The following is a 13,746-nucleotide window of genomic DNA, read 5'->3' on the forward strand; positions in this document are numbered from 1 at the left end:
CTTGCTGTTTGGCCCTATGTCTCAACAGATCCAGGGGTACTAGAGATGTCCATGGTGAGTGAGTAAGGGTGTATGTGGAGTCTTAGGTAACCCTAACAGGAGAATCACAGGGAAGAACCTCAGGGCTCTGGAGCAAGGCCATTCACTAACAGCAGGCCATTTGAAAAGCAGCCTTGGCACACCACTGAAAGCCTGGCCATAAAACTCAAGTATGATGCAACTATAGCTGCTTATCATGAGCTGGACATTTCAGACTTACCAACTCACTCTAGGGGGGTTTAACAGCAATCTGTCAGATGGATCAGGAGAAAGAGGAATCAAAGTTCTGGAAATTCCTTGGAGGTCAAACATCGGTGGCCAGAATATGAGTGGGAAAGTTGGAAGTTCTTCGAGAAAGGCAAACTCAGCGCAATAAAATTATCCTTTTTTTTTTTCACCCGTAAAAGCTCCTCTCCCTGAATGCCTTCTATTGGGAGCAGAGTGGTAAATGCACTCTACCCCAAGTCAGATCTCTGAAGTTATCATTGACAATTTAGGCTCACCAAAGGGATATCCTATTAAAATGGTTTCTATTTAATTTGTGCCTCCTTCTCCATCTCCGTGGTTTATTGCCTTAATTCTCTCATCATTTCACCCTTGCAAATATCCTACATTATTGACAAATTAAGTTTCTGCATATCTGATGATTCTCTTCATTCCTCAAGTATTTATCGAGCATCTATTATGTATCAGGCACTGGGGTAGGCTTTGGGGAAACAGTGTGAAGAATTTAAAAAGACACTCCTGCAAGCCTCATGGAATTTACAGGCTGGTGGAAGAGAGATATGAAAATCCTGCTTAAAAGCCTTCAGTGGTTCCCTGCTGTTTACAGAGTGAAGCCCAGATGTCTTGATGGGACTGTCCCTCCTTACCCCTCCAGCATCACCTCCAACCAAAGCCCTTCAACCTTGCAGGCTCTGCAGCCACAGTGCACACTTCACTTCTTCTGAGCATAATCAGATATGCAGAAACTTAATTTGTCAATAATGTAGGAAATTGCAAGAGTGAAATGATAGAATTAAGGCAATAACCATGGAGATGGAGAACGAGGCACAGATTAAACAGAAACCGTTTTAAGAGGGTATCCCTTTGGTGAGCTGAAATTGTCAATGACAACTCCAGAGATTTGACCTGGGGTAGAGTGCATATTACATTTCAAGGGCCCTCTCCAGCTTTACACCTTTTGCAGGGAACCTCTGGACACACCTCCCCTCTTTAGCTGCACGTCTCTTCAGTTCTACATCTCATGCTACCACTATCATATATGTATCATACTTCGTTGCAATTTTTCATTCTTCTGCCCACCTCTTCTACTCTACGGTGAGTGCAGTGTCTGATTCATAATAGGTGCTTGACATTTTTTTCATAAATAACTAAATAGGTATATAGAGAGCAACCCCCCTCCCCCCTCCCCCCGACACACACACACACACACACACACACACACACACACACAGACACACACACACACTCTGCAATAGCAGATGAGGCTGACATATCACCTCTGCACCGTGGCAAAGGAGCTTTTGGGACTTGACTCCTGGGCATTCACTGGCCTTCAGGCCTCCTGATGCATGGCAATCCCGTTGTTCGCTCTTAGAATAGGACTCAGTGGCGCGCCCCCTAGCGCCTCCAGCTGAAGCTGCAGGAACGGGAGGGCGCCCGCGAGCATGAGGTCCCAGGCCCGCGCAAGGCGCAGGCGTAGCACGCGAGCGCTAGGCTCGGATGGGAACAGTCCAAGTGAGAGGGGAGCTAGCTGTGGATTCAGATTCTTTTTCCTTTTTCAGTACGGAGATGGCTTATCTTGTCTTCTCCGATTGTATCTTAATTTAAAATGTAAGACTTGAGTGTGGCTCTGCAGGGAAGGAGAAAAGCACTAGAGTGTTTTGTCAAGCTGTTTTTCGTTCTTCAGCACCCCTCCCTGGGGGGGGGGGGTGGAGGAGGGTTGGACGGTCCCAGGTCAGAGCGCGCGGGGGCGGAAGCGGCGGCGGCTGCTGCTGTCAGAGCTGGAGAGGGGCCGGGCGGAGCGGCCATGGAGGGTCAGCGTTGGCTGCCGCTGGAGGCCAATCCCGAGGTGTGCGCTGCTTGGATCTCGGCTTGAGGCCGCGGGCATGGGCGGAGGGAAGCGGGATGCCGCGGCTAGTCCAGAGCAGTTTGTTTCTATAAATTGTGTTCTCTGTTCCGTTTTCAGGTCACCAACCAGGTGAGTGAGGTGTCTGTCGCTGGGGACCCCGGAGCCCTCCCTGCCTGCCTGCACCTCTGATCTTCCTAGGAATCTGGAATTAGATTCAGTGAGGGCCCCTCTTGCTTTGCTTCATACGGGTGTGCCCCCTTTACGGCCGTATCCCTACCACCTAATTCCTGGAGATGCTCCCGGCTATTTCAGCCCTTCCTCTGGGGCCATTCCCCTGTCATCCTGGGGTCTGGGTCTGAGGCTTGTGGCACATTGACCCTGTATTCCTATTTCTCTTCCCTCTTCGTTTTGCCTCCTGCTAGTGCCAATTCCATAATTTCCCAACTCCTGTACCTTCTGGGTGACTAATTTGTCTACACTACCTGACTCCAAGCTTTGAAAACTCGCCCACCCAGTCCTTGTAATTTCATCCACCGCCTGCACTATGAAATCATCTTCCAATCATCTTCTCTTGCTCCATCAAGTCACTTGTCTTCCCCGCCACGCCCCCTTTCTCTTCCAGTCCCTTAAAACTGGAATTTAGTTGTTTCTATACCATAGAAAGCTCAGTATAATAGTTCCCACGCCATTCTTGGCCCACCTACAAACACTTCAAGTTCGTCTGGGTATTGAAGGTTCAAGTTTGGGGTGGGAAACATCTCCCAGCCACTCCATTAAAAGTTATTGTGCTACCAGGTATAAACTTTTGATTTGCTCAGGTGTATTTTATCTTAACCTGTTTTAAATTCTCATCAGCTCATTTACTTTTTATGGCCCTTTTAGCTTGTCATCTGATGTACGTTCCCGCCCCCCCCCCCATAATTTTCCTTTTCATCATCAAGGAATAATGATTCATCACATACTTGATTTTTGATTTTCAAAGCTTGTAGAAAAATTCCTTATATACAGAAAGTAGATAGAAACGCTTGATCTTAATGTTGACAGTAAATCTTTCATCTTATGCAGTTTATTGTATGTTTTTGAAATGACTCTGGAACTCTTGTCTCTTTAGTAATCCTGAGATGTACAAAACTTAAAACCCTGCATATATCTTTTATATTGTGCTTTAGATGGCATTCTCTATATGCATGCTAATTTTCTTTTGTTTCCCCCTTTTGAAATTTGCTGTTCATTTTTTCCTTAAAATAGTTTCACCCCTTTGTAAAGAGAGAAAAATCTTTAGGCTGAAGAAATCATTTGCACCTTCTGATTTAGTCCATAGGGGAGACCTAAGCCAAAGCTATTTTTATACCTTTGTGAAAAATCAATTTACCATATATCTGAACTTTGTTCTTTTCCATTGATCTTTGTGTCTGTTCTTTTCCCGATACCACATTGTTTTGATTATTGTAGTTTGGTAGTAAATCTTGAAATCAAATAGTATGAATCCTCCCACTTTGTTCATTTTTGAAATTGTTTTAGTTACTTTGCCTTCCCATATAAATTTTAGAATCGACTTGTCAAGTTGTACAAAAAAATCATGGTTTTGATGGTAAATGTGTCTAAATATATAGATTTAGTTTGGGGAAAACTAACATCTTAACAATATTGAGTCTTGTATTCCATTAAGATAGTATATCTCATCATTTGCTTAGGTCTTTGATTTCACTCAACAGTGTTTTGTAGTTTCAGCGTATAGTTCTTGCATGTATTTTGTTAGATTTATACCTAAATATTTGTTACTATTGTAAATGACACTGTTTTAAAATTACAATTTCTAATTGTCCATTGCTATGTGTAGAAATATAGTTGATTTTTATATGACGGCTTGTATCCTACTACTCTGCCAAATGCGCTTATTCTGGTGGCTTTTTTGTCGATGTTTTGGGATTTTTGTATATAGACAATCATATTCTGTGTGAATAGACTGTTTTTTACTTCTTCCTTTTCAATCTGTGTGCTTTTTATTTCTTTTTCTTTTTTGCATTCGTTGGGACCTTTAATACAAAGTTTTCCGCCTTCGGTGGAAAACATTTGATCTTTCATCATTAAATATGTTAATTGTAGGGCTTCGGTAAATGCTTTTTGTCAGATAAAGAAGTTTCTTTCTTTTCCTAGTTTACTGAGAGTTTTTATCATGAATCCATGTTTAATTTTCTTAAATGGCTTTTCTGCAACCCTTGAGATACTCTTTTAAGAAATAATATCAATTGTATATAAACATAGAAGAGGAGGGACACTTACCAATTCATTTTATGGCCAGCATTACCAGACAAGCCATAATAAGAGTAACTGCAGACCAGTATCCTTCATGGGATCTAAAAATCTTTAGCAAAATATTAGCAAATTGAGTGTAGCAATGTATAAAAAGAATACTATTTCATGACTAAGAGCAGTTTATCCAGGGATCGCACAGCTGGGTTCACCATTCAAAAGTCAATCAATGTAATTAGCCATATCAAGAGACAAAACTATTTTTGGTGATATTATTTGTTAATAAGATATAAATTTATTTAACTGGAAACATACATATTGTGATCCAGCTGCCAATGGACCTTGTTCCTAGGTAATCTTAATATTAACTATAAAACACATTCACTTTCAAGAGACACAAACAAACACACATGCACATTTACTTATTCACATAGATTAAATGGTATTTACGGAGCACCTTTTCTAATCCAGGTATCTGAGAAGGAGCTGGTTATTCTTTGGTGATTAAAATATTCATGGTTTTCTGCTTTTCAGTGGGAAGATAGACAATAAACAAGTAAGCAAACAATTAGCAATTGTTTTAAGTGCAATGAAAAAAATTAATAGGGCACTGTGATCAAAACCATCAGGAGAAACATAATAGGTTAGTTGGTGACAGGAGGCCAGTCTGAGGTGGCGTAAACAGGGAAAAAGATGTTATTTAGTGTATGATTTGACACTATTTCTGGCTTGTTTTGGCAGGGTTCAGTTTGTTTTAAATTTATTAAAGAAGTAATGTGATTTTAGGGCAGAATGAGCAAATATTTTAGAAGTGATTGGTTTTAACCAAAATTTTTGTGGTTGGTTTTAATTCTTTATACGTTAGTGACAAAACTGAGACTAGAAAATGAACAGAAATTTGATAACTGACTTAGAATTTGGAGAATAAATTAAGCCACAGATAAACCCGAACAATATCCATCCCCACACTATTTCTTCAACTTAATGGAATCTTAGGTATTTTACTTGTTACAATTTGGTAGTTGCATACGTTATTATACTCTTAGTTTTATGTTCTAATGATGCCTAGTTTGTAGGAAAATGGTTGACATATTTATTATATAGAGATCATTATTAGCTGTTAGACATTAACTAGTAACCATGTGTCTCAGTAGATGTGGTAAGCAGTGATTTTTCTTGTTGATTAATGTGCTGTCAATCCATTCTAAGGATATTTTATCATGTTACAGGTAGGACTTACCCGGAATAAAATCAGTTAGGTGATAAAAAAAAATTATTCTCATTTAACTTCTAGTTACTGTCTACTTCTTCTAGCAATTACTGCTTATATATATTTATTAGTAGTAATATCAAGTGCTAAATAAGCATAATTTCTGTTACAATCTAAATCATTAACAAATGCGTAATAAGGTGGAGTCTGTCACTGCCCTGAGCATGCCATTAAAGACCAGAAAAAGTGGCTTAAAACAAATTTGAAAGGAAAGTGAATGTTATTTTTCTGTTTTCTTAAATTTACAAAATCAGAGTTTTTATTTGACTGTCATCTAAAAAGGAAGAATTCATTGTAAGTTAGGGGCAGAGGGTAACAGTTTTTCAGGTAGAGAAGTCTAGTTTGTGTGCAAAGACCTGGAGGGAAGAGGTGGTTATAGACTCTTTGTTCATTGTGGCTAAAGTTAGAGAACACCGTATAAAAGAAGATACTTCAGTGAAAGAAAAGTAAATAGGGATGAGAGCAGCCTGGAGCTTTGCGCGTGGGTTCTGGCCATGTGAATTTGAACAATGCTATAATCTCTCAGACTCCGTTTTCTCATTGGTAAAAGGATCTAATAAAAGCTACCTTGCTCCTTGCAGTAAAGGTGAAGTATATTAAAGCTTCTAGCATGCTTTCTGATACATGACACTTTTTAAAAATATTTACAAATAATTTTAAATGGTGTTTATTTGGTGGAAAAATTTATCATTGGACCATAGAATTAAAAAAAAAAAGTTGCCTCATATTTTAAGGGCACATATCCTAAATTACTCATTTTTCTTGATTGGACAAAATTACAGTGGCATTGTGAAAATTTAGTGGGCTAATCGGTCAGAACTTTGTTATTACCCAATGTTTAGAAAGGCCAGATTGGTATTAGGTTGTAAGTCCTTTTATCCCGCTTGATGCAAACTGCATGCTTCTATTGTGTAGAGATGGCTTTGGAAATGCATATACGGAATACTCTGTGGGTAGTCTGGAGAAATTTTTTTGGAATAGTTTTAAGGTCATTACTTTGAGTTTTTCTCCCAGTTTTGTAAATTTAACTAAAACATGTGTATCAGTTCTATAGATTTTTATAACTTACAAACTACATATAACTATTATAAAAATAACACATTTTTTAAAACTGGAAAATAAGTTGAGTTCACATCACCCAAGCTAACTGCAGTCAATATTTTTATGTATGTATGTATGTATGTATGTATTTTTAAGCAGTCAATATTTTAGAGAACTTCCTTCCAATCATTCTCTATTTACGTAGGATAATTTTAAACACAGATGCGTTTGTTTAATTATCAAAGTAGGACAGCTTCATGATTAAAAAAAAAGAGAGAGAAAAGTAAACGTTGAAGACCTTCCCCACCCTTTCTCCACTTCCCAGAGGTAGTGACTATTAGTAGCTGCTTTTGTCTTTTCATTCATAGATGACTTCCTGTGTGAATCTTACAGCAATCCGGAATCAGAGGATGCAACAAATGTACTTGATAGATATTGATTGGCCTTTTTATGTCAATCTCTTTGAGATTAGCAGTATGAGTAAAAATTTAAGTGTGATTCCAGTTAAAATGTAGCCATTTTTATGTTAATGTAGTCATTCATTCCTCAGTTACTAATCATTCTTTCTACAGTGGCTGCCTTGGATCTTAGTATTTTTCATCCTTAATAGCTTTGGCTGACCTGAAGTAAGACTGTCCCTAAAATGTTTCACTGTTACTTCCAGTTTGCAGCACAGATGTGTTTCTCTGTTACGTGTACCATGCTGTTTTATAATTTTATGACAGTATGACTTTTTGGGGTGTATAAAATTAACAAATTTAAATCCTCTTATCAGGATTTATGATTCTTTTCCCTTTAGAGCTTTCAATCCTAGGCAGATAGTATTCTCCTATCCAGGTTCTAACCAGGTTCAACCCTCCCTAGCTTCCAAGGTCAGAGGAGACCAGGGCACCTTCAGGGTGGTATGGCTATAGACTGGGCAGGCAGTGTTCTGTGTTGATTAAATGAATGCCTGGTTTTCGATTAGAAGCCAAATATATCTTTCCTCCTTATTTAACATGACATAAATACAAATGAATATATTTTAAATTTTTAAAAAAATATTTATTTACATTTTGAGAGAGAGAGAGGGGGACAGAATCCGAAGCCTGCTCGAGCTGACAGCAGTGAGCCTGATGCGGGGCTCGAACTCATGAACCATGAGATCATGACCTGAGCAGAAGTTGGACACTCAACCGACTGAGCCACCAAATGAATATGTTTTAAATATTCATGATAAATACAGCTTAATGGACATCCATAGACATACAGATGGCAAGATTATCTGTTAAAATAGGGATGTGATCTTCAGTTCAACAAATAAAACTTGAGTGTCTTTGGGTTAACCAGGTACAGTGCTAGGCGATGGGATTAAAAAGATGATTAAGACACAGTTCCTTCTCTTGACTTGTGGGTCAGTTTTAATTCTTTCTGGTTTCTAGATCAAATTGAATATAGAGAAGGGCATAGACTAAGGATTTTGGAGAAAGTGGAGAACAGAGAGGGAAGTAGTTTGGAGTACTTGAGTGACCTTTATTAAAAGTGTAGAATCAGATGAAGAATAGGTATGCTATAGAAGAGTCCATTGATTTCTGTGGCCTCAGACTTTGGAAAGCATGTGACTTAAACTCATAGGTGTTGAGTACATTCTACCAAGAGTCTTTTAATTCAATATATTTCTTTTTTATTTTTTTTTATTTTTTTTTTCAACGTTTATTTATTTTTGGGACAGAGAGAGACAGAGCATGAACGGGGGAGGGGCAGAGAGAGAGGGAGACACAGAATCCGAAGCAGGCTCCAGGCTCTGAGCCATCAGCCCAGAGCCTGAAGCGGGGCTCGAACTCACGGACCGCGAGATCGTGACCTGGCTGAAGTCGGACGCTTAACCGACTGCGCCACCCAGGCGACCCTCAATATATTTCTTATTAAACCTATCTAGGACCTTATTTTTGACCAACCATATTATCGTTAGAGTTTCTTTGCCAGGCCGAGAAGCAGAGTGATGGAAAGTAGCCCTTTAACTGGGAAAGTCTTTTCTTACAGAACCTGACTGTGTGAGATTAATGGCACGGTTCATGTGACATAACATGCTTTCTGTTGGTTTTATAAGATCTCAATTGATGGTCTAGGAACATGTGATCATTCTTCAAGGAGAAATACTCAAGGCACCTTAGTTTCAAACTTCAGATAGTGTTAGACTGGTAGATAACTTATAATATATTCTTGAGGTAAGGAATAATGATGCATTTTTTTTTTAACGTTTTATTTATTTTTGAGACAGAGACAGAGCATGAACGGGGGAGGGGCATAGAGAGAGGGAGACACAGAATCGGAAGCAGGCTCCAGGCTCTGAGCCATCAGCCCAGAGCCTGACGCGGGGCTCGAACTCACGGACCGCGAGATCGTGACCTGAGCTGAAGTCGGAAGCCCAACCGACTGAGCCACCCAGGCGCCCCAAATGATGCATTTTTAATACATTTTTTTTCCTCTCCTCCTTTTTTTCCCCCTCTCACCTAAAACTTATTTTGTGATGGTGTACTTTTGTAAATCATCAGCTTCATTCAACACAAACATATATTAAGACTTTATTGGGAAATTGACATTATTCACATTACTTTTTCTTTTTCCCTCTGCAGTAGATTAGGGTCTGACATTTTATTTTCCTGTGAAATCTTAAGAGTTTAAAAAAATACTAATCTTCTGTTATACTCGTTTTACCAGGTATGAGAGACAGTGGAGTCGAGTGGGTTTCATTGTGTACTAGAGGTCAGGAAGCCAGTTTACTTCTAGCATTTTCTGGCATTCATATAATCACTTGGACTCTTTTGGCTTTATGTACTTTTTGCTCATTGATGTAATTTGTGATATCTGTCTATCTTTAAACCTCAGGCGTCATTTTTGGTAAGTAGGATAAACTGTGTTGATCATCTAATATAATTGTTTATTTGAGAGAACTTAAAATACATCTTCCTAAAAGTCATTGTAGTGAAAATGAGTTTAACATATCAACCAAGCTAAGCTGTATGTGTTTGGTGAAGTCCTGGCTTATTATGTTTAATCCCAAAGTAATGGATTTTGAAAAGGATTTTGCTTAATATAAACTTTTAATGTTTGTTAATTGATATAAATAAATTGCTATCTCTTCTCACCCTATTCGTGGAAAACCTTTACTTTTCTTGCTGAACATTAGTAATAAGTATACCTTGCATTCACTTTATTTATTAGATGTGCAGTAATACATGTTATTTCCCTGTTAATGTTGCAATGTTTGTTTGTTTTCAACTTTTACCAGTTTCTCAAACAATTAGGTCTACATCCTAACTGGCAGTTTGTTGATGTATATGGAATGGATCCTGAACTTCTTAGCATGGTACCAAGACCAGTGTGTGCAGTGTTACTTCTCTTCCCTATTACAGAAAAGGTACTTGTTAACTGAGATGAAGTCTCTGGTAAATGTAATGTTCTCTTTCAATGTTGAGTTAAAAACATGGTCTGCTTTAAGAATAAATGACTCCCTTCTTGCATTAAATGAGGAAATCTAGGGGCCCCTGGGTGGCTCAGTCGGTTGAGCGTCCAACTTTGGCTCAGGTCATGATCTCATGGTTTGTGAGTTCAGGCCCCGCGTCAGGCTCTGTGCTAACAGCTCGGAGCCTGGAACCTGCTTTGGATTCTGTGTCTCCATCTCTCTCCCCCTTCCCTGCTTGGGCTCTGTCTCTCTCTCTCAAAAGTAAATAAACATTTTTACAATTTTTAAAAAATATGAGGAAATCTAAAAGACATCTTAGGGGCACCTGGGTGGCTCAGTTGGTTGACTGTCCAGCTCTTGGTTTCAGCTCAGGTCATGATCCCAGGGTCCTTGGATCAAGCCCTACATTGGGCTGAGTGTGGAGCCTGCTTGGGATTCTCTCTCTCTCTCTCTCTCTCTCTCTCTCCCTCCCTCTCCCTCTCCCTCTCCCTCTCCCTCTCCCTCTCCCTCTCCCTCTCCCTCTCCCTCACCCTCTCCCTCTCCCTCTCCCTCTCCCTCTCCCTCTCCCTCTCCCTCTCCCTCTCCCACTCCCTCTCCCTCTCCCTCTCCCTCTTTCCCTTTCCCCCACTCACATGCTCTCTCTCTCTAAAATTAAAAACATAAAGGACATCTTAGAAACTTAGTTTTATTAAAGAGCTGATATTTAGATTTTGATTTATAAATTCACAATAAAGCCCTGAATTAGACTTTTAAACTTGGGTAGTTTTCTTCTTTTATAAAATATGATTAGTTTGCCTCAGTGTGTTTCGGTATCACATTTAGTCACATTTTGATGTATATACTTTAGGAATGTTAAGTACTAGAATAATCTTAAATCTGTCTTAGAGAAGGTATAAATAAATAATATTCACATTTTAAGTATATGTGTAATTGTTTCCAATCCATAATTAAAAACAAGTCTTTAAGGAGGAAGGTATAATTAATGATAGGGGTTACATTATTTTCAGAATAAACTTGATATGTGTGGAAATCATTAAGTTTAAACAGCTTAATTGGCAGGTTTAGGATGTGTTGGGGATTATAATTATCTATTTTTAGAGTTTGATATTTAATTTCAAATCTCCATATTTCAGCCTTTTCTTAGAATGTCATATAGATATATGTATTTTGAAACCAACATTTTTAAGTTCATTGTGAAACAGCTTTTGAGACTATATCCTTCTGATTTCTATTTTTAAACTTAACAATAGGATGAACTTAGTAGCTGTGAAAGATGAAGAAGTGAATGTTTGGGAAGATGTGAGAGAAGTGTTGGTGACTTTGTCATATACATGCTCAGGCCATGTTATTTTTCAGGAATAAATGGAGCCAAGTCTCATAGAAATTAAGAATTAGGCTTTGTTCAGTCCTAGAAATTTCTGGATAATTTTCTTTATGCCATAACTAAGTAGCCTCAGTTTAATATAAACAAAAAATACTGAAATAGTTCTCTTTTCTAGTTAAAGTTCTACCAAACAAATTATTTAATTAAAGAAGGGGTATTTCTTGGGGCATCTGGGCGGCTCAGTCCGTTAAGCGTCTGACTCTTGATTTTGGCTTATGTCTTGATCTCATGGTTTCATGAGTTCAAGCCCCATGCCACGTCAGGCTCTGCGTTGGTGGTACAGAGCCTGCTTGGGATTCTCTGTCTTCCTCTCTCTATCCCTCCCCCTCTCGCACTATCTCTGTCTCTGTCAAATAAATAAAATTTAAAAAATTTTTAAAAAGAAGGGATATTTCTTCATATTTGCTGTTTGTAATATAGAATTCAAAGTTATTAATTTCTTAGTGATTATCCATTATTAGACCAAACTACTTTTAATGGTGAGGTTGTAATTATTCTGAAATTTGAGGAGGGGTTAGGACACTTAAGTTTACTCTCTTAGTCCAATGTTATTCTCATTTTTCTTTTTTTTTTTTGTTACTAAAGTAAGCCAATAGCTATCCCAGGACCCCAACTGTAAAGAATAATAAAAAGAAAAGAAAAAAAAAAGCTTAAAGCTTAGGCTTTCTTAGTTGGTGTTATACAAATGTGAGTTTATGGTCCAAGTTGGAAATTTCCCAAAGCATTGAGATGTAGACCTACCTTTTTTTTTTTTTCCTTATTAAAGAATAAATTGGATTTGGTCTCCTTCATGTAGTGGGTCATCAGTTTTTAAAAAAGCATGTTGTCCTTATCAAGCATGTTGTCTTCATTTAGTGGATAACCTGTACTGAAAAGGTCATTGGACCCATTGTTAGAAAAAAAACACAATTCTAAAATATTAAAGCGAAGAATATAATGGCATCTGCCATGTTTGGTTGTTTCTTATAATTTGGCATATTTCCATTTCAGTTCATAAGGGACATATTAAAGTCACTCAAAGGGTATCTAGTGGATGTTTTAGGAGATACAAAGTGTTTCAGTCTTCTGTGTTCTGATTTAGAAAGTGATTATGTAATTGCACATGGCTAAAGCATACTAATACCAAAAGAACTGACATGGATACTTCGTTACTCTTTAAAGAAAGTCAGTTATGGTGATTTAAATGTGTGCCAATGAATTGCAAGGGAAGAGGCTATAAATTTCTCTCTGATATTTTTGTCTCTTGACCCTGTGTTTTCACTTTAGTCTGCTATTAATAACTTTTTCTCCTATGCTTGCTCTGTGTCATTTTAGGATTTTTCTTCTTAAATATTAAATCTTGAGAAGTTGCCATTTTGCTTTGTCAGCAAAGAACACTGATATTAAACAACGGTAAACTAAGCTGTAGGACCATATAAACATTTCAGCATAAGCTTACTATATTGAATCTTTTACAGTTTTTATCAGTTAAAGTCATATGAATGAATTAATGATTCAGAATTTATTCTGAAAATGTAAATTAAAAATTTGATTTTGAAGCAAATTCATAAAAATTATTATTTTTATTAATGTTTATTATTATTATTATTTTTTTTTTTTGAGAGAGAGAGAGAGAGAGAGACAGAGCACAAGTGGGAGAGGGGCAGAGAGAGAGGGAGACACAGAATCCAAAGCAGGCTCCAGGCTCGGAGCTGTCAGCACGGAGCCCGACACGGGGCTCAAACTCATGAGTCATGAGATCACGACCTGAGCTGAAGTCAGATGCTTAATTGGCTGAGCCACTCAAGTGCCCCCATAAAAATGATGTTTTAAGGCATATATACATTTGTTGTTAGAGGCAGTTTCTGAATTATGGGTTTAGTGTAGACATCATTTGTCTCCTTAATTGCAAGGATCAGCCATCTTTTTCTGTGGAGGGCCAGATAATGAAGATTTTCAACTTTGCAGGCCTACAGAGTCTGTGGTAAAACTATCGTACTTTGCTTTTTAGTGTGAAAACAGCCATAGACAATACAAAAATAAAACTTTTCTTATGAGAACAGGCAGCGGGCCAGATTTGGCCACTAGGCTATAGTTTGCAGATTTCCTACTTTATTGGATTCTGAACATTATAGAACAAAACAATAAAATCATCTTTCTACTCTCTCCCTCCTCCTTCTCATCACTCGTTTTTTAACCTCTTTATTATTTTTTAACCTTTTTTTTACAATTAGGAAAATGAGACACAGAGTCATTAAGTA

At 38.1% G+C, this 13,746-nt stretch overlaps 1 protein-coding gene across 2 annotated transcripts in view; it reads left to right on the forward strand.

The window, feature by feature from the left end:
* The first annotated feature begins 1,968 nt into the window (after positions 1–1,968).
* The window catches only part of UCHL3 (ubiquitin C-terminal hydrolase L3), a 43,815-nt gene continuing 32,037 nt past the window's right edge, over positions 1,969–13,746 (forward strand). For both annotated transcript variants that reach the window (XM_019828102.2, XM_003980447.6), the window contains exons 1-3: positions 1,969–2,113; positions 2,231–2,242; positions 9,949–10,077. In XM_019828102.2, the coding sequence (XP_019683661.1) occupies positions 2,072–2,113; positions 2,231–2,242; positions 9,949–10,077 (183 nt within the window). In that variant the 5' untranslated portion in view covers positions 1,969–2,071. The remainder of the gene's footprint in view (positions 2,114–2,230; positions 2,243–9,948; positions 10,078–13,746) is intronic.

This window comes from Felis catus, chromosome A1 (genome assembly GCF_018350175.1).
Source record: "Felis catus isolate Fca126 chromosome A1, F.catus_Fca126_mat1.0, whole genome shotgun sequence".
In the NCBI taxonomy this organism is placed as follows: Eukaryota; Metazoa; Chordata; class Mammalia; order Carnivora; family Felidae; genus Felis; species Felis catus.